Raw genomic sequence first — 21,480 nt, 5'->3', positions numbered from 1 at the left:
GGGCCCGGGCTGTCCACGGTGGGAGAGCTGCAGGGGCGCGGCGGGCTGGCACGCTGGAAGCGGAGGGCGCCCCTACACAGTGTCCGTGAGCCCGGGAAGTGGGGAGCTCGTCGTTTCTCCGTGTTGTGGGAGTCATGGGGGACGTGGCCTTGGCTGCCGGCCAGCAAGCATTCCTTTTCTACTCTTTTTTTTTTTTTTTACCTTGGGCGAGTCATTTTATTGTGTCCTTTTGCCTCTTTCATTTGTAGCTTCCTTCCCACTTATTTGAATATTAAGAAAAACATAGGTGATGTGGGAAGACCTTGAGCTTGTAGAAGATACCTTGATATCTGAGCAAGGTACATGGGGTGATGGAAGGGATTTGAGTAGGTGTTGAGTTCTTTCCCCGATCTTACTAGGTCCTAGTCATTTAAACCTCTTGGTTCTCAGTTCCTCTAGATATAAAATGGGAGTTGCTACTGTTTGCCAGACCTAGAAACAATTATGCTTTACATATATATTGCGCTTTATACAAAGCACTTTAATTATGGAATCCGCAAACAACCCTGTAAGGCATCATTCATTAGAGGTGGAGAAACTGAGGCCTAAAGTTAGTGATTTTGCCACTTCCTATAGATAATGAAGTCCCACGGAAGGAAGGATGGTAGCACCTGGTGTGTGTCTGCTACTGCCTAGCCCTGTGCTAAAATAAATTAAGGGAGATAAAATGAAAAAAAAAAAAGAAAAAAGACCTCTGGTATGGGCCTATGAAAACAAACCAATTTTACCAGTGAACACACTGAATTTGGTTAATTTCCTGAGCAATTATGGACAGTCATTGGAGACAGAACTAGGTCCAATATCAACTTTGCCAAAGTTTTTGTTCCATTGTGTCTTGCCACTTCAAAAAACAGGAAGGCATGAAAGTGGTTTGCAATGCATTAAGTTTTAGAACATGCCAAGCAACAACATGATGCTGTTGGAGTCAACACAAATGGAAGTTTTGCACTTTTTGCTACTAATGCTCCCTCCCATCCTTATTACAAGTCACCTTACCTTCTCTTGCCTTATGCTTCCAGTTTCCCTGATTTTTAAAAAAAACAAAATTGGAACTCATTCGTTGCACAATGGGACAAACTCTTTTAAATCCAGACGATTGGTTACTTAACTGGTGTCAAATGCAACTCTGTCTCTTTTGTCCTTTTTATAAACTTATTCTGATCTGTATTCCGCCTTTAGATAACTAGATGATAATGTATGTGAATCTGTCCACAGCTCCTGTGATTTTCTGGGTTAAAAGCTTGGTGTACAGGAAGCTAACTGGGATCTTGCTGATTTTCCAGTTAGGTTGCCCATTTTTTTTGGGTGCATCTTTTGGAGTTTGTGGTCTGGCTTTTACTGTCTCATTTTGCATGTGGTCATGTTGGCATTATGATTTGCTCCTCGCTGTCTGCTTTCCTTTCTCCTGCATTGTATTTCATGGTTATGTAGCATTCACCAGTGGTCACTGATGTCGTGATCATTTGACATGTTTTGTCATTTGTGAGTGTGTGAACACCAAACGTTGGTATTGGACTTAGAGCTCTAATTTCCTATTTGTTGCCATTATCTTTTCTCTGGTTATTAGATTCCTCTATCCTTCCTGGGCTTATTTTATTTGAAGATTGAATTTGGTTCTGTCGTTGCCCTTCTGGCTATGGAGTCATCTACTTCTAAAAGCATCTCACTAAAGCACCTCAAATCTTATCTCAACTGTCAGTCACATGTCTTTTGAGGACCAGTCTCATATTTCAAAGTGCCTCCTGGAGCTTTACCTGGCATTCCACAGATAACTTTAAAACAAAACAAAACTATTTTCAAAACTGAAACCTTTCATCCTCCCCCTCACTCCAGGAAAAAGTGATGAAAAGAAAAGCACTATTTCTCCTTGACTCCTTAATGTAGTTAATGATATTTGTACTGGAAATTTCAGTTTTCTTTGTTTTTTGTTTTGTTTTTTTAATATATTTTATTGATTTTTTACAGAGAGGAAGGGAGAGAGATAGAGAGTTAGAAACATCAATGAGAGAGAAACATCGATCAACTGCCTCCTGCACATCTCCTACTGGGGATGTGCCCGCAACCCAGGTACATGCCCTTGACCAGAATCGAACCTGGGACCTTTCAGTCCACAGGCCGAAGCTCTATCCACTGAGCCAAACCGGTTTCGGCTCTTTGTTCTTTTTTTATCTTTTTCATCCAGTCTTGTTAGAAAAGACTTGTTGATCTTCACTTTTCCTCCCTCTCTCCCTCCCTCCCTTCCTCCCTTCTTTCCTTCTAGTTAATCATCACCCGAGGATATTTTTCCCATTGATTTTTAGAGAGAGTAGAAGGGAGGGCGGAGGAGAGAGAAACATCAATTGGTTGCTGCCCGAAACCCAGGTATGTGTCCTTGACCAACCAGGGCCTCCTGCTTCCTGTTTCTGCCGCTGCTCTCAAGACTTTACCAACTCTTGCTTCAGGTTCTGCCTTGTTTTCTAGACAATCTTCATGACTACCCTACCTCCACAGTTACTGTTCTAAACGTGCAAATTTGATTGTGCATTGACCCTGCTTAAGAGCTAGATGATTCTCTGAATTGCCTATCTGTTAACATTCAATTTCCTTAGTGTTATATGTATTTAAGGACATTTATAATCTGTGCCTCCAAATTTCTTTTTCAGCTCTGTTTCCCATTTGTGAACTTCTTGTTATGACGAAACCTGACTTCCCTTCACACCAGTGCTGTGCCATGTCTCTGTGTTTTTGTACATTTTGTTTGTTTTGCCATACTGAATCCTGTTCATCTTTTGAGGCTGAGCTCTTCATAAAGGCTTTTCAACTTTCCTGTTAGCTTTTCTTTCTGTCATAGCACTTCCTGTGTGCATTGGTGTGGAATTTACATTGCCATATGTATAGTAATTTATGTTTGTTTTGTAGCTGCTTTATGGGCAGGCTGTCTTACTCATTTTGTATTTTCAGTGTCTAAAATAACATTTGACACCAGATATGCCAAGAGAGGAAGCACTCGTGTTTATAATGAATTTTAGACATAGTGGATACTTAAAAGTGGTTGTGAAATGAATTGGCAGTAGAAAAAGCTATTCAAATACATAAAAATATGTTCTGCTCTGTAAAATAAATGATCATTTCTTGTTTTTCCTTTTAAAAAAATGTTTTTATTGATTTCAGAGAGAGGAAGGGAGAGGGAGAGAGAGATAGATACATCAATGATGAGAGAGAATCATTGATGTACCCTCACTGGGAATTGAACTGTGACCTCCTGGTTCTTGGGTCGACACTCAACCACTGAGCCACACTGGCTGGGCTTCTTTTTAAAATTATTCCTTCATTTTCTTGTGAGAAACATACATAGAAAAAAAGCTCCCTCCATCCTAGTTTGCAATATTAGGTGAACATGTCTCCAAGAGAGGAGCAGTTGTTTGCAGGTTGTGAGAGGACCTAAGGATGATGGAGCCTGGAGCCTAGACCTTTTGGGTTTGTAGAGAAGTAGGCTGTGATGCTGGGAAGGACCTGGCATTGGATCAAGAGCAAGTACTTGGGGAAAGCTAGCTCTATCATGTTTTCTTTCTGCATTTGTTTCTTTTAGAACTAATGGAACAAAATATTTTAAAGTGTTTCCATTTTGAGTCTACAGTATTTAGTGATTTTTTTCCCGTAGTTACGTTATCCGTTATCCGTATACTTGCTTGTTACTAAATCTTTGGTTATGACATTGCACAATGATTAAACAATAGTGATATAGAAATTAAACCTGATGTTTTTAGAAACTGCTTCAAATATTTCTGAACATGGAAAATGGAAGGGAGAATGTTATAGCATAAAGAACACTGGACTTGGGGAGTCAGAAGACCTACATTCCATCACCTATAAGCTGTTTTGTGACTTTAAGCAAGTCTTCTCTGAACCCCAGTTTAATCATGGCACAATCATAAGATTGTGTGAAGATCAAATGAGAGTATGCGAAAGAACTTTAAAAGCTAAGAAGCATTTAGGAGCTATAAAGTAGTATAGGGTTTCAAAGATAACCTCCACTCCTTCAGAGGAAAGTGCTGTAGCTGTGCAGTTCTTCATTTATACGACAGTTATTTATGGAGCACTGTGCAAAAGGGGCTGAGTGAGTTCCTTCTTCCCTCCCACCTGACTATGGAGCTTTCAGTCCAGGGCTAGAAGACATATCAAGACACACTTACACAATCAGTTGTTAATACTGCAAGAATAAAGTCTACTCTAGTAATAATAATAATTTATATATGACATATATTAGACACATAGTTATATGAATAATTACGACAAGTTTCTCAGAGACATATGGGATGGTTTTATTATGGCAGAGTGCTTCCTGGCCGGAATGAATATTTTCTACTATCCTGGAGTTGAGGAACAACACTGTTAATTGTGTTTAAATTGGGCTCTTAGATCTCACAGGTGGCATCCTGACCTGTGAAGTCCCTGAATCCTTGTAATGAGCTACATTGCAGTGAACCTCTGATGTCTCCACAGGAAACATAAGAGGGAAAGTGTCTACTTCAGTGGTTCCCAATGTGAGGCACACGCCCCACAGGGGGACAATTTGATTTTTAAGGGGGGCAATCGAGAATGAGTTATTAACAGTGAATTTTTTGCATTTTTTATGGTTCTAGGGGCCTCATATACAATATATAAATATATATTGTGACGTATTTATGCATTTCAGTTCTCTTATATGTTTTGAAACTTTATTTGCTATTTTTTCATATCATTTCATATTATTTTTTAAACAATTTCGTAGTGATTTCTTCCACAGTACTTCAATTGCCCTTTCGTTCTTTTATTTTTCTCTTTCATAGATGCCATGTTCTTTGGAAGCTTGTTTAGACCAAGTTAATGACCTTTTAGGCTTCCTCCACATGAATAGGAGTTCACTTTTTGAGTAATAAGAGTTATATGTCACAGGGGGTGGGGTGGTCATCAGGATTTTAGAGATGCTTAGGTGGGACATAGCCAAACAAAGGTTGAGAACCACTGGTCTACTTGTTGATCTTCACAGAGTCCTTCAGGGAAAACTGGGAGGCTTGTAGGGAGCTAATAAGATGAGGTTAGGAACTCAGCAAATTACCTAGATTAGCAAAACTGCTCTTTGTGGTTCTTGTTATGGGTAGTCTCTCCGGTCAGGTCCTTGTACTAGAGTTACCTTGATTGAAAAAAAAAAATTTTTTTTTTTTTCTTCTAGGAATTGTAGGTACTTACTATCTTCATTTTGTTCACTTAGGATTTATAACCTGTAAATGTTAAGAGGACTTTTTGGTATATTTGTGATTAGTAAAGATAGGGAGTAGGGGAAGAAAGGAAGTTATTTGGTATCAATTACAAATGATCTTGGAATGATTAGGGTAAGCTTGACTATAGTAACAGGTGCAAGCAAACATGTAATGGCCTAACAATAAGTTCATTTCTCAATCACATAACCATCTAAGGCAGTGGTTCTCAAACTTGGCTGCACATTAGAATCACCTGGGAATCTTTTTAAAATCCTGATTTCTGGGCCTCATCCTCTGGAAATTCTGTTTTTTTGTTATGGGGTGGGGCCACAACATTAGTAACAAAGAAACAGAATTTCTGGAGGATGAGGCCCAGAAATCAGGATTTTAAAAAGATTCCCAGGTGATTCTAAAGAGCAGCCAAGGTTGAGAACTACTGATCTAAGGTATATCAAGATTGCTGGTGAACGAGAAAAAGAGAGAGTGAGTTGTGGGGAAGGAATGGCACTCTAAAGCTATAATCCAAGGACCCCGGCTGCTGGAGGCTCTTCCTTTTTCAAAGTGTGTCCAAAGGATGCCCTGGGGAATCTACTTCCTCTGTTCACTGGAAGGAGAGCAGAGAATGGAGGAACAAGCATGAGAGTTTTCTGTGGGCCAGGCCTGGAAGAGGCACACTTCCCTTTTACTCACATTCCTTGAGGTAGAGCTCAGATAAGGCAACATCCACCTGCAAGCAGGGCAGGGAAATGTAGACTAGCTATGTGCTGAGGAAGAAAAGGAACTTCAGTCTTTGCCACAAAAGTCAAAGCACTCTATTTTACTTTTTGTGACTTGTTTTATAAATTGTTTGACAATAAAGAAGATTAAAAAATGAAGCCAGGCAGATTAAAACAGAATTGAGGAATCAGCCACTTGTCATTCAACAAGTATTTGAATATCTGTTATTTGCCAAGAAGTGTGCTAAGTGCTGTGAGACATGTTCCTTGTCTTTTAAGGGCTTGTAGTCTAGTAAAGGTTTAGTAGAAACTAGTTCAAGGGAGACTGATCAAAGTCTAATTGCATCAGTGGGCCTGACTGGTAGAGGATGGGACAGATCACCATCTTGGTGGAGAAGAGATCGATGAAGGGTAAGGGGCCAATCTCCAGGTAATCATCACTTTGAAATCATATAGCAAAGACCCAGAACCAACTATCTGAGCTGGGGCCTCTAGAAAAGGGACTATGGGAGTAAGTGATCAGAGAGATGACACACATAGGAAAGCCATTGCAGAAAAAGTGTGGGAATGGGTAAAATTATGTTTGGCAAAATGATTTTCATACATTCTCAGTTGTTTTTATTTTGTTCTAACACCTGTTCTATGACACATTTTTGTTAGTCACTGTGGTAGAGTCTCCAGGAGGGGTTCAAATACTTAGGTTTGGAGGAGACTCAGTGCAGTGTCTTTGGGGCCTTGCAGAGTTTGAAAAGTCCACAAGTGATTCTGATCTCCATGCCTTTCTTACCAGTGCACGTTTATCACGGAGTACTCTTTGACTTCGCTCCTTGAAGAATCTCGAGCAGCTTCTAACAATAAGTGCCCTGTAAGAGAGGTGCAAAGTGCACTTGCTGTGTAAAGGAGGGAGAAATACCATGGGCTTTGAGGGACTCGGGGGAAAGAGAGGTAGCACTTGAGCATCTTTATTTTGATAAAGTTATATTTGTATTGTTGGTTTAAAAGCATCTATCTTATCTAATAAAGAGGGATATGCAAATTGACCAACACTCCATAATGGTCAAATGGCTGTGCCCACAGCAGAGGCAGGGATTCTGTAACACAAGATGGCTGCACCCACAGCGGAGGCCAAGTTCCCATTATGAGACTTAAGCAATCAGCAGGGACCTGAGGCTGCATGGTGCTGGGCCAGGGCATGGGACCTGAGGTAGCACCCCCCGCCTGGTGGGGCTTGACAGGGGACCTCAGACTGTGCCCCTTGCCCCGGCGCCAGACTGGGCGATCTCAAGCTGTGCCCCCCACCCAACAGGGCTTGACAGGGGACCTCAGGCCGCACCCCTGCCCTGGTGCTGGGCCATGGGACCTGAAGCCACGCCCCTGCCCAGCGGGGCTTGACAGGGCACCTCAGGCCGTGCCCTCTGCCTGCGAGGCTTGACAGGGGACCTCAAGGCCCACCCCCTGGCCTGGGCTGGGAGACCTCAGGCCACGCTCCCCACTCTGGCACCAGGCCAGGCGACCTGAGGCCGCGCCCCCCACCTGGCAGGGCTTGACGGGGGTGGGGCCGGCTGGGTCTGGATCTAGCCCAATGGGGATGGGGCCAGCCAGGTCTGGTTCTCACGTGATTTCGAGGCGCATGTGGGTGGGTGGGGACTTGACTCTGGTTCCCGTGGCGCGCCCTAGACTCTGACAGGAGGAAGATTTTCATATATATTTTACTAATTTTCTTTCATCTCTGACACTTCTATTATAGAGAAAGGGCAAATAGCAATATTAAAATATTTCCTCTAATTAAGTCTTTTTTGATGTGCACAAATTTCATGCACCGGGCCACTAGTCTATATATATAAAAAGCCAGTGACCAGAACTCTGTAATGACCAGAACAGCTGGTCACTATGATGCCCACTGTGGCCAGCGAACTGGCCAACTTCCCACAGCCCCTCCCCACAGCTGGCCCTGCAGCCGGCCAACCTCCTTCAGCCCCTACCTCTGGCTGGCCCTGCCCCTGATGGGCTCCCACCACCCTGATTGGCTCGCAGCCCCTTCCCCCGGCCTGCCCTGCCCCTGATTGTCCCCCAAGTGGGTGGGGCTGGCCGGCCAACCTCCCACAACCCCACCCCTAGCCGCTGACCCCTGATCAGCTCCCCCAACCCCATTGAGGGGCGGGGCCAGCCAGCCCACTGCCCACAGCCCCTCCCCACAGCCAGCCCTGCCCCCAGTCAGCCCCCCCAATTGGGGTTGGGGTCCCCTGGCCAATCACCTGTGGTCCCTCCCCGCAGCTGACCCAGCTCTGATCGGCCCCGATCGAGGCGGGTGGCTGGCCGGCCGGCCGGCCAAGGCCAACCTCCCTGCATCTCCTCCCCACAGGCCCAGCCCCAATCTGCCCTGAATTGGGCCGGGCCGGCCGGACCCCACACATCCATGAATTTGTGCACTGGGCCTCTAGTTATTAATAAAAATAAAGGGGTGGTTAGAATTTTGCTATAGTTTTAAAAATATAATTTTGCAAGAGTGTTAATGCTATTAAAATATACCTTATGCACCTTTTAAGAGATACTCAGAATGGTGTGGTTGATATGTAAATCTTTTGACATTTCAGTTGGTAGGTCTTATCAGCTTCAATGTGGGTGTCACAAGTACTTTCATCTCTTTTGTTTCATTTGAACCTCATTTAACTATTCTGCAAATTCAGTGTGGCAGGTTATTATAATCCCCATTTTTAATGATGAAGGAATCAAGGCTTTTAGTGATTAATACACCTACCAAGTGGAAGAGGTCTTCTGACTCCAAATCTGAATATACCATGCAGCCTTGTAGTGAAATGTTTAATGAAGGGCTCCTGGCTTCCAGTTCAGTGAATCACAGCACCTCCTCTCTCAGACCTGAGAGGCAGGTTAACTATAATCTAATTTTTTTAACCTTTAGCTAAAATCAGAAAAGTAATTTTTGACATATAAATACAATAAAAGTGTTAGCTCTGCATCCCAGGTTTGCAGTCATGGCTCAGGTGACACCATTCCAAATGGACAATATAGGCAGCTGTATCAGTACCCAGAAGCCAGGTTGCTCAGTTTAGGTGCCCTTCCCCACAGAAGTTAACTTAGCCCCTTCCATGATGGCTTCTTGCCAGAATACTGGAATATTGGAATATACCAGAACTCTGGAAGCAGAATACGGTGTTCTTCCATTCCCTCCCCTTACCTCTTTCTTTTGCTCCAGTGCCTTTGTTAGATTTCTGCAAGCATTTAATCTTTCAACAAGCATTTAAGATTCAGATGAATTTTACAAAATAAATCCATAAATAAAACTCTACCTTTGTCCATATTATCTACTTTTATAAAACAGTTTCTTTTGGGTATTTTTGGTGTTTTCTTGTCTGGTATGCTACATGTAAGAGTTCCTCCATGTGGTCTTATTTTTTTTAAAAAAAATTTTTTTAATATTTTTTTTTTATTTCAGAGAGGAAGGGAGAGGGAGAGAGAGATAGAAACATCAATGATGAGATAGAATCATTGATTGGATGCCTCCTGTACGCTCCCTACTGAGGATCAAGCCTGCAACTTGGGCATGTGCCCTTGGCCGGGAACCGAACCTGGGACCCTTCAGTCCGTAGGTGGACACTCTATCCACTGAACCAAACCAGCTAGGGCATGTGGTCTTTTCTTGCCAAGTTCCACATGAAAGCAAATTCCTAGTGATCTAGGGCTTAGGTTCCTCTACTGCCCACCCAGCCTTACCACTCTGACTTTGCTGTGTTCTCATCCTCCTTTGTTCTTTCAGTATTTATTTACCATGTACTGTGTGTGTGGCACCATGCTACATGCAGAGGGTACAGCAGAGGAAAAGATGTAATATTTTCTTACCTTCTTTGACTCTTAGCCATGTGATTAAGACATAACTACCTAGTTGGTTATCTTCAATGCTTCTGTATTTTTAATGCACTGGGGAAGGATAGGATAAAGCCATTCCGTACTTTTTACAGAAAAAAATCCAAGGTGCACTGTATGTGTATGGGCTGTTCTATACAAATCTGCTGACAGCCTCTATTTTGTACCTTTCCAAAAGCTGAATTTAGTGGTGTATTGTAGATTTGGGTGCACAACTAAAGACTTGAGACAAAATTCTAGGTACAATTGCTATAATGTGTTGCTAACGGAGAATATGAGATTTCCTCCTTTGAGATCTTTCTAAAAGCGGACTTGGTTCTCTTATATTTGGGAACCTCGCTCCTATCCTGTGCCCAATGCTGAGATCTGGGGGCTAAGAGGCTGACAGTGTAGTCTTCTCTAGGAATTTACAGTGACTGTTTTGTTTGTCATTGCGTTCTGCTTCTGAGACTTGGAGAAGCTGGTATATATTGTACAGGGGATGATGGATGAGTTTATTTTTGAAAAGTTATAGCCAACTCATGATTTTTATGGGGGCATAAGTGCCTGGCTAAAGTAAAGTAAAAGATGCCAGATCTCAATTTATCCATTACTGGCAACTTCCTTTTGAAAGAGTATTTTATGATCAGGGCTTCTAGAAAGTATAAGTTTAAAAAAAAAAGTCTTTTTAGGATCTTATTTTTGGATTTTTTTCTTAAATTTTGAGGAAGAAATGCTAAGAAACTATGAAATGACTAAAAGTTGATGTGAAGGTAGAGAAGAAGAAAAGGGCTGGCTAAGTGGTCCACAGTCACTGTGTTCCTGAAAATTAAGAATAATTTTCTGGCTAGCTTGTAGAATTGATAGTAACTAACAAGTGTCCCATTTCTTTTGCCAATTGGTGTAATACAGTGAGACGGTTTAAGCGGAAGCATCTTACAGCCATCGACTGCCAACATTTGTCTCAAAGTCACTTGGCTGTGACCCAGCCCTTCGGTCAAAGATGGACAAACAGAGACCCGAACCATGGTCTCTATCCTAGACCCAGAACAAAAAGAGGGACTAGGGGTATGTCTTCCAAAAATGTACCTTGCATTTAGAATCTGTAGTGTGTGTGGCTTTTGAATGTCTCCCAGTATTTGTAAGTATAATTGTAGTGATTTTGTAGTCGTAGTGATTTTGTAGTCCTGTTGCAACATTTTGACACTTTTTTCATTATTTGTGCATTTTCCATGAACATTTCTTCCTATTGTAAGTGGTTGGTAAAGGCCCCAGGAAAACATGACTGAATGAATTCCATTAGCTTGCTTAATTATAACATGGTAGAAAACACATACCAATATCACCACTATTCTAATCTAGAACCATTTTGATTTCTAGACTCTGCAGTAATCTTCTTTGTCCAATTGCCAATAGGTCCATTGTATCATTATTTTTCTCCAAAATGTTCCCTCATTCAGTGATTTCGTGGTAGACTGTGTCCTTGGTTACCTCAGACCTGGACTGCTGCAGTAACACTTTTCCTTGCCTTTAGATTTTATTTCTTTCAAATCAGGTGGAACACACATCAAGATAATATTCTTGAGTACCATTTCCTGTCATGTCACTGCCACTCAAGAACAGACAGCGAAATGTCCCCCTGTTACTATTATGGACCCAAGCTCAAACTTGCCATCACCTGATATTTATTATTCATTACATGCAAGTTCTGTATCAGTTCCCTATATGCCAAATGAATTCCAACTTTTAAAAAAATTAATTAATTTTTTTTCAAGAAAAACTTTTAAATATGTTATATGCAATAAACATTAATATTTCAAGAAAAATGATTTTAAATATAATGTTACATGACATAAACATTAATATTTCAAGAAAAACGATTTTAAATATGTTACCTGCAATAAACTTAATATTTCAAGAAAAATGATTTTATATATAATATTACATGCAATAAACATTAATATTTCGAGGAAAAAAGATTTTAAATAAAATATTACCAACCGCCGAACCGGTTTGGCTCAGTGGATGGAGCGTCGGCCTGCGGACTGAGGGGTCCCGGGTTCGATTCCGGTCAGGGGCATGTACCTGGGTTGCGGGCACGTCCCCAGTGGGGGGCGTGCAGGAGGCAGCTGATCGATCTCTCTCATCTATGTTTCTAATTCTCTGTCCCTCTCCCTTCTTCTCTGTAAAAAAATCAATAAAATATTTAAAAAAAAAATATTACCAACCATCTTTTAATAATAGATGTATGACCCAGATTGCCTTATTTCCCTTTGATATATAATTTCATCATCCAACTTAAATCTTATCCAATTGTCTTTAAATATTGTGTATTTTTATCACTTCTGGAACTGCCATAACCAATTTATGAGGCAGTTTTAAACTAACTGGTTATATTTTGTTTGTTTTGTGTAGATAAGTCAACTTCTCTATTGTGAATTCTTTTTGATAAAGACTGTCAGCATGTGTATGTTTCAATGGGGAGTCCTAGCACTGAGCATGTAGTAGACTCTTTTTTTTTTTATTTAATATATTGTATTGATTTTTTACAGAGAGGAAAGGAGAGAGATAGAGAGTTAGAAACATCGATGAGAGAGAAACATCGATCAGCTGCCTCCTGCACATCCCCTACTGGGGTTGTGCCCGCAACCCAGGTACATGCCCTTGACCGGAATCGAACCTGGGACCTTTCAGTCCGCAGGCCGACGCTCTTTCCACTGAGCCAAACCGGTTTTGGCAGTAGACTCTTAATAGATATTGCTGTGATTGAATTCTCACAGTTAGAAAATATCAAGATTCAACCCAAGCCTGTTAACTTCAAATCTGGGTTTTTATCACATTACCCCAGAAACAGTTATAGTTTTATTTTCCTAACATAGAAAAAAAAATTAAATTCTTTTAAAGGCCAAACCTAGGATTTTTTCCATTTTTTTCAGAATGTTATAAAAACATTCTAAAATGATTTTTTAAAATATATTTTAAACACATTTTTCAAAAATATATTTTTATTGATATTAGAGAGGAAGGGAGAGGGAGAGAGAGATAAAAACATAAATGATGAGAGAGAATCATTGATCAGCTGCCTCCTGCATGCCCCACACTGGGGATCGAACACGCAACCCATGTATGTGCCCTGATTGGGAATTGAACTGTGACCTCCTGGTTAATAGGTCAACGCTCAACCACTGAACTATGCAGGCCAGGCAAGGCTAAACTTAGTTTTGTTCCACTCTCTTATTTCCAAAGTAAAAATTCTGGCTGCAGTCATTTCAGAAAGGAGCCATGTATTTTGTTGTATATTGATAAGGTGTTCATTGGCATTTTACAATAATTTATAAGAGTTTAAAGTGCAGTAATGATGTATGAAATCACCTTTTGATTCCCCTTAGTGCCTGAAAAGTCTCTGAGGTCAGGGACTATATTGTGCCGTGCCAGCACAGCTAAGGGTGAACCTGAGGAGGGCCGGTGAAGGATTAAAGAAGACAGACAAGAGAATACAGCTGGGGCTAGGGGGAATCACTGTGCCTGGATAAGGAAACAGTGATCCAGCCTGCAAGCCAAAGCTTTATTTTATAGTCAGAGCACACAAAGCAAAACAAGAGAAGTGGTCAACATGTTTACAATGTTTTTGTGAGTTTCACCTTGTTTTGGAAGCACTTGCTGCACCTCCCACAGCCCATTAGCTACTTAGGAAGGAGAAAGGGAGGACTATAAGGTTAAGCTTAACCAGGCTAGGAGGGCTCTGCCCTCCAAGCTGGGACTTGTTTGTGGCCATGCCACAGGTCAGTCCGAGGCTTAACTCTATAGCCACTCCCTACATTATATCATTTTTCATTTTATTTTTGTCTTAGAATCATAGGTGCTTATGAATAAATACATAAATTAGATTAGATACCACTCTAATAATCTGAAGAGAATTCCAAGTTCTTTCTTTTTATTTTAAAATAAATTAACGTGTCAGCTGCACAGGAAGAAATGAAAATAAAACGGTTTTAACTCTGTCACATGGGAGAGTGGGTTTTACTGAATCCTGATAACCTGAAGCATTTTTCTTTCTACTTAAGCAAACTTAGATTTTTTTTTATTATAAGAGCAAGCTAGGAGGTGTGAATTTTTATTGGTGGATGTGTGAGTGAATGTGGACAGTTCTTTGCTTTGTCCATTCATATGTTCAGTTTGTATATATTACAAAGTATAATGTGGTCCTCACACTATCTGAAGACTGGTTTCTGTCATTCCATATGTGTGTCTAACTATATGATAGAGCCAAATGTAAATGTGTTGTTATTTTTTGAGGGGGGGGGGCTGTTTAAGCTCTTTATATAATCATTTAGCCAATAACTATATTCTTGTCTCTTAATTGAAATTAGTTTGTATCATTTGGGTTAAGAACGGGTCAGCAGTCATTATTAATTTCTTGTTACTCTTTTTGGGTTCTCTGTGCAGGTCAAGGATGTCAAAGGTACATCACTGACTTCTTCCCAGCTGGCCAGCGGCGGTGTACCAATGACATGGCTAAAAGCAATTCTGTGGGCCAGGACAGCTCTAAGGACTCAGAGGGTGAAATGATGTTTGTTACAGAAAGCAATTGTGCCCTCTCTCAGGAAGATGATGGAGAAGCAAGACTGGGCTCGTCAGGCTCTGCTCTGCTGGTAAGGAAGCGCTCTCGGTCCTTTGAGGATGAGAGGAATCAAGCTACGGGGACCAGTCTCTGGCATGGGGTTTCTAAAAAAACCCCACAGCATTATTTGCCCCTGTCCTGCACAAAGGCCAGGGAAGCTAGACTGGAAGCAGAGGGCTTTTTGTCATGGCTCTCTGCAGAGACTGAAGAACCCAGCCAAGAAGTGGAGAACATGGATCATGATCCCATTCCTGACTCTTACTATGGACTTCTTGGAACCTTGCCCTGTCAGGAACCCCAGAGCCATATCTGCAGCCTTCCCAGCGAAGTCCTAAGGCACATTTTTGCTTTCCTCCCTGTGGAAGATCTCTATTGGAATCTGTGCTTGGTGTGCCATCTTTGGAGGGAGATAATTAGTGATCCACTGGTATGTAAAACACTTGGAGTTCTCTGATGTTTTCTCTAAAAATAAAAAGATTAGCTTCCCTAATACATACTTCTTTTTTTAAAAATCTTTATTGTTGAGAGTATTACAGATGTCTCTCCTTTTTCCTCCCATTGCCCCACTTCCACATTGTTCCCACCCTGCCCCAGGCCTTCACCACCCTATTGTCTGTGTCCATAGGTAATGCATATATGCATATAAGTTCTTTGATTAAGCTCTTCCCATCCTTTCTCCCCTCTTCCTTCTGAGATTTATCAGTCTGTACCATGTTGCCATGTCTCTGGTTCTATTTTATTCATCAGTTGATTTTGTTTATTAGATTTCTTGTTCATTTATTTTGATTTTTAGATTCCATTGTTGATAGATATATATTTATTTCCATTTTATTGTTCATATATACATATTTTTCCTTCTTCTTAAAGAAGACCCTTGAACATTTCATGTAATACTGGTTTAGTGGTGATGAACTCCTTTAGCTTTTTCTTATCTGTGAAGCTCTTTATCTGTCCTTCAATTCTAAATGATAGCTTTACTGGGTAGATTAATCTTGGTTGTAGGTCCTTGTTATTCATTACTTTGAATATTTCTTGCCACTCTCTTCTGGCCTGCAAAGTTTCTGTTGAGAAATCAGCTGACAGACATATGGGTGCTCCCCTGTAGGTAAGTAACTGCTTTTCAATTGCTGAGTTTAAGATCCTCTCTTTGTCTTTAACCTTTGCCATTTTAATTATGATGTGTTTTGGTATGGGATTCTTTGGGTTACTCTTGTTTGGGACTCTGTGTTTCCTCAGAGTCTATTTATTTCACTAGGTCTATTTCTTTCATCAGGTAAGGGAAGTTTTCTGTTATTATTTCTTCAAATAAGTTTTCAATATCTTTCTCTTCTCTGGCACCCCCATAATGCAAATGTTGGTATGCTTGAAGTTGTCCCAGAGGCTCCTTACATTATCTTCATATTTTTTTATTCTTTTTTCTTTTGCTCTTCTGATTGGGAGTTTTTTGCTTCCTCATCAGGTCACTGATTTGATTCTTGGCATCCTCTGCTCTACTGTTGAATCCCTGTAAATATTTCTTTATTTCAGTTAGAGTATGCTTAATTTTGTACTGGTCCTTTTTCATGTCTTTGATGTTCTCACTAATGTTCTTGAAATTTTCACTAAGTCCCTTGAACTTTTATTAAGATCCTTGAGGATCCTTATAATGATTGTTTTGAACTCTGTATCTAGTAGTTTGTTTGCTTCCATTTAGTTTAGTTCTTTTTCTTTAGATATTTTCTGTTCTTTCATTTGTGACATGTTTCTTTGTCTCTGCATTTGGCTACTTTGATGTTTTTGTTTCTATGAATTACAGTGGTTCTCAACCTTCCTAATGCCGCGACCCTTTATTACAGTTCCTCATGTTGCGGCGACCCCCAAACATAAAATTATTTTCGTTGCTACTTCATAACTGTAATTTTGCTACTGTTATGAATCGTAATGTAAATATCTGATATGCAGGATGTATTTTCATTGTTACAAATTGAACATAATTAAAGCATAATGATTAATCACAAAAACAATATGTAATTATATATGTGTTTTCCGATGGTCTTAGACAACCCCTGTGAAAGGGTCATTCGACACCCAAAGGGGTCCCAACCCACAGGTTGAGAACCGCTGATGTATTAGGTAGAGCTTCTGTGCCTCCTGGAGTTGGTAGAGTGGTTTGTGTAGCAGGTGTTCTGTATGGCCCAGTGGCTCAGCCTCCCTAGTCACCTGAGCTGGGCACTCTAGGTTGAACCCCTGTATGGGCTGTGTGCACTGTCTTATTGTAGTTGAGCCTTGATTGCTATTGGTGTCACTGGGAGGAATTTACCTCCAGGCCAATTGGCTGGCTGTGAGGACCAGCTGCAACTACTGTTGTGCAGGGGACACCCCTATGGTGTAGGACTTGCTTTAGTGGGGCTTTGGTGCTTACTGAATCTGCCCCTTGAGTGTGTTGCTTGTGGATGTGTAAAGTTGTAATCTGGTGTTGTCTGAAGCTGTCCACTGGGAACACTGGCTCTGGGGCCTTCTGGGAGGTGCAAAGTCAACCACTGCCTGGGGCCACCTGTCAGGAGCTACAGAGCAATCTGCAGATGGCTGCTACTTGTATCGGGCTTAGAAGCGCCCAGGTGAGGCCAAGCTGTGAAACAAGGCAGGCTGGTAGTGCTGGGTCTTGGACCTCTTATTGACAGGTATGGGGCACTCTGACACCAGCTGCTGCTTGTTTGAGAAATTTTAGGAGAGTCTGAACCCTGAGACAGGACAAGCCATTCATATAGAAAAGCTACTGCAAATAGCTTGGATGGGGCTACAAATTGGGTGGGGCAGGGTCTCAGGAAATCACCAGGGTGGAGCAAACAGTTTGAGCCAGGTTGATGGAGACTCAAATATGGTTGCCAGTCAGCTCTGCAATGGCAGAGGTCTTAGCATAGGAATAATGGACTCTGAACAATGAACCGTGTGAGCACCCCTGTGTGGGAACCCCCAAGTTCTTGCCCCTATTCCAGACAGTCCAATTCTCTATATGTCTCTGGGTCCCCCCCAAGCCGCTGCCCCAGTGCTGGAGCTCAGAGGGAGTGAGTCTGAGTAAGTCTGTGCCTGGGCCTTTTAAGAGGAACTGCCTGGGACTCTGGCAGCCCCCATATCATTCAGCTATAATCCCTGTTGGTTTTCATAGTCTGAAGTTATGGGATGTCTCTTCCCAGTACTGGAACCCTGGGTTGTGGGTCTGGTGTGGGGCTGGGACCCCTTGCTCCTCCCAGGAGGCCTCCACAGCTGAGATATCCCTCCCAAATAAAAATTGCCACATGTGGGTATCAGACCAGCTCATTCTGCACCTCTGCCCCTACTGTTAGTCTCAATGTGATTTCTTCTTTATTTCTCTAGTTGTAAAACTTCCATTCAACTAGATTTTAGGTGGTTCTGAATGATGGTTGTTCTGTATTTTAGTTGTAATTTTGATGTGGTTTTGGGGGGCAGTGAGTACCAGCAGTTACCTACGCCACCATCTTGATTCTCCAATAATACTTCTGATTATAGTGTTTAGTTTCCATTTGCCTCCAGAATAATATCCAAATTCCCTGGAGGCAGGTAAGGCTTTCCATGTTTGTCCCACTTTATTATCCCAGCCTCATTGCTCACTTCTCAACACACCCTTGTGTTCTGTCCACAACGCGTGATTTGTTGCATTCCAACCAAAGACTGCATATTTCTTTACACGTGTTGTTCTAACACCCCGACTCACACCCGTATGTAAAGGTTCTTCATATCTGTTTTGGTATGCTGTGTTTTGTTTTCATTTGTCTCAAGGTATTTTTTAATTTCTTCATGATTTCTTTTTTGACCCATTGCTTGTTTTAAGAGTGTGTTGTTTAATTTTCATGTATTTGTGGGGGTTTTCTTTTCTTTTTCTGCTACTGATTTCTCGTTTCATTCCACAGGAATTGAAAAAGATACTTTCTATAATTTCAATCCTTTAAAATTTGTTAAGATCTGTTTTGTGCCCTAGCATGTGATCACTTTTGGAAAATGTTCCATGTTCACTTGAGAAGACTGTATTCTACTGTTGTTGGGTGGAGTGTTCTGTATAGGTCTGTTAGGTTCAATGAAATGATTGTTTCCTAATTGCTCTTCTGACTGGTTGTGCTATCCATTCTTGAAAGTGGAGTATTGAAGCCTCTATTGCTATTACATTGCTGTCTATTTTTTCCTTCTATTCTGTTGGTGTTTGTTTCCTAGATTTAGGAGCTCTGTTGTTAGTACATATATACTTATAATTGTTACATCTTCTTGGTTAATTGACCCTTTTGTCATTATATAGTCTTCTTATAATATAATTTCTGACTTAGTGTCTCTCTTGTCTGATACTAGTATAGACACAGCTTTCATTTTTTTAATCATCATTGGAACTCTGAGCCATTGTGTGCTGATATTTCGATAGTGAAATTGAAGTACTAGCTTTTCCCAGATTCTATGTTAAGTTAGTGTTCCAACCAAAACCAAGACCTAGTTCTAGTTTCCAACCAAAATTTGTGTAATGTTTGTACCCTATTTGCTCAGCTTTTGAATTGTGAGTTATAATTACCTTTTTTTTAAATAACAGTATTATTTATTGATAAAATTAAATTCCTTACAATTTACCTTACAATATCCATAAAATTAAATCATGACAATGACTGACAAACACTAATGTGAACAATGGCCTTGCATCTCCTTGGAATATAATTACCTTTTTAAACAATATGTTTTTATTGATTTGAGAAAGAGAGAGAAAGAGAGAGAGAAACATCAACATCGATTGGCTGCCTCCTATATGCCACCTGCTGGGGATTGAGGCACAAGCCAGGTATGTGCCCTGACCTGCGATTGAACTGATGACTTCCTGTTTCATGGATCAACACCCAATCACTGAACCATACCAACCAGGGATAATTGCTTTTTAATTGGTAGAAGGCAATCCATATGTTTGTGGCCTAATCTCTCTAATAGCCATTGCCTACATGTTATTTTGGATTTTTTTCAACTATATAGTTCATTCCTTGGAAAAAGCTGTATCATCGATACCTGATGAATGAAGAGCAAGCTGTCAGCAAAGTGGATGGCATCCTATTGAACCAGGGTATTGAGAAAGAGTCGGATCTTTGTGTGCTGAACCTCATCCGGTGAGTTGCTTTTCTCCTTTGAAGAAGACAGTTTCTGAAGTCCTTTTGCATATATAATCACTTAGGATCATCTTTCTCATGGACTCCTCTGTGAATGTCTTACAGCTATACAGCCACCACTAAATGCTCCCCAAGTATGGATCCTGAAAGGGCACTGTGGAGTCTGAGGGATCACCACCTCCTTCCTGAGGCAGAGGCCTGTGTGCGTCAACACCTCCCTGACCTTTACATCACTGCTGCAGTAAGTGAAGAGGCTGTGGGGAATTTTTGGGGAAAGTGACACATTTTTCTTATTGGAAGAAAAGTGTCTTGGTGATTAAGTTTGGCCGAAGGTTATTTTAGATTTATTTTAAAAATCTTTCTTTAATCTCTGTTTTGAAGCCTTAATCCTGTCATTGGTCCCATTAGAGAAGTAAAAGTCCACATTGTTGTAGATTCTTAAATCTGGAAGTAATTTTAAAAAGTATTCAGTTCAGCCCTGGCCAGCATGGATCAGTGATTAGAGCATCGGCCCTTGTACCAAAGGGTCTCGGGTTTGAATCCGATTAAGGGCACATACCTGGGTTGCAGGTCCCATTCCCTGCACTGGTCTGGGCGCATATGGGCGGCAACCAATGTGTCTGTCTGTCTGTCTGTCTGTCTCTCTCTTTCTCTCTCACCTGCCTTCCTCCCACTCTCTAAAAATCAATGGGAAAAATATCCTTGGATGAGAATTAACAAAAAAACACACATACACACGCACAAACACAAAAAACCCCCTCTAGTGCATATTTAGAGAATGGCCTCGGTCCCAGCATTGCCATTCTGCTGCTGAGATGAGTAATGAAGTATGTGACTGCATAAGTCAGAATTGCTTAATAATTTATTTACAAGATTTGTTCTCAGAAGATATCAGAGACCCTGTCAAGATTTAAAAAAACAACAAAAAAACCCAAAACATTCAGTTCAGCCCTGGCCGGTGTGGCTCAGTTGCTTGAGTGTCTTCCTGTGCACCAATATGTCGCCAGTTCGATTCCTGGTCAGGGCACATGCCCAGATTGCGGGCTTGATTCCCAGTAGAAGGTGTACAGGAAGCAGCAGATTGATGTTTTTCTCTCACATCAATACTTCTCTCTCTTTCTACCCTTCTCCCTTCCTCTCTCTCTCTCTCTCAAAATAAATAAATAAATACATACATACATACATACATACATACATTAAAAAAACACATTCAGTTTAATGTTCCATTCCGTTGAGGAATCCTTAACAGAGGATGGTCATCTAACCTCTGAACACTTTGATTAATAAGGATTTCTTTACAGAGCAGTCCATTCCATCAACAAAGTTGGTTATATGAAGACCAGAGAAATTCAGGGTCTTGTTACAGTTGTATAATGAGTTAATGAGAAGCTGGAAATAGTCCTGAGTTTTCTGACTTGTGGCTTCTCATTTAGATCATGGATTTTCAAATTTTATTTTGGAAGCTCGGTGCAACCTCAACCTGTATTCTGCAGCCAGTAGAGGACTGAAAACCCATCCATGTGCATTTCTCTTTCTGTTTTCAGTGAAGTGATTGTTGATGATGGTGGAGTGAGTTTTCTTTCACAGGATGGTTATAGTGAGAGGTATAGGGAATGTACCTTTATTGGAATGCATTTTTTAAACAGAGACTTGTAGTAAAGTTAAGAATGATAAAGATATGTGTCCCATTATTGACTATTTTCATGTTAGTGAACATTTTCTTAGATGTTACTAAGTGGAGCATACTGTGTTGTAATAATAGATTTTCAATGATTTATTTCATATTTATTTAACGTAATATTTAATCATTATTAAATAACTAGATGCCCGGTGCACAAAAATTTGTGCACTGGCGGGCGGGGGGGGGGATCCCTCAGCCCCACTTGTGCCCTCTC

At 41.0% G+C, this 21,480-nt stretch overlaps 1 protein-coding gene across 4 annotated transcripts in view; it reads left to right on the top strand.

The window, feature by feature from the left end:
- The first annotated feature begins 10,747 nt into the window (after window positions 1–10,747).
- Window positions 10,748–21,480, top strand: part of FBXO18 (F-box protein, helicase, 18) — a 54,198-nt gene continuing 43,465 nt past the window's right edge. For 2 of the 4 annotated variants that reach the window (XM_005869501.2, XM_005869500.2), the window contains exons 1-4: window positions 10,748–10,903; window positions 14,282–14,883; window positions 19,455–19,585; window positions 19,691–19,826. In XM_005869501.2, the coding sequence (XP_005869563.1) occupies window positions 14,347–14,883; window positions 19,455–19,585; window positions 19,691–19,826 (804 nt within the window). In that variant the 5' untranslated portion in view covers window positions 10,748–10,903; window positions 14,282–14,346. The remainder of the gene's footprint in view (window positions 10,904–14,281; window positions 14,884–19,454; window positions 19,586–19,690; window positions 19,827–21,480) is intronic. The other 2 variants (XM_014542292.1, XM_005869502.2) reach the window with 2 other exon arrangements.

This window comes from Myotis brandtii, unplaced genomic scaffold (genome assembly GCF_000412655.1).
Source record: "Myotis brandtii unplaced genomic scaffold, ASM41265v1 scaffold297, whole genome shotgun sequence".
NCBI lineage: Eukaryota > Metazoa > Chordata > Mammalia > Chiroptera > Vespertilionidae > Myotis > Myotis brandtii.
The sequence above is the reverse complement of the archived record's forward strand: the minus strand, read 5'-3'. Positions and strand labels throughout refer to the sequence as shown.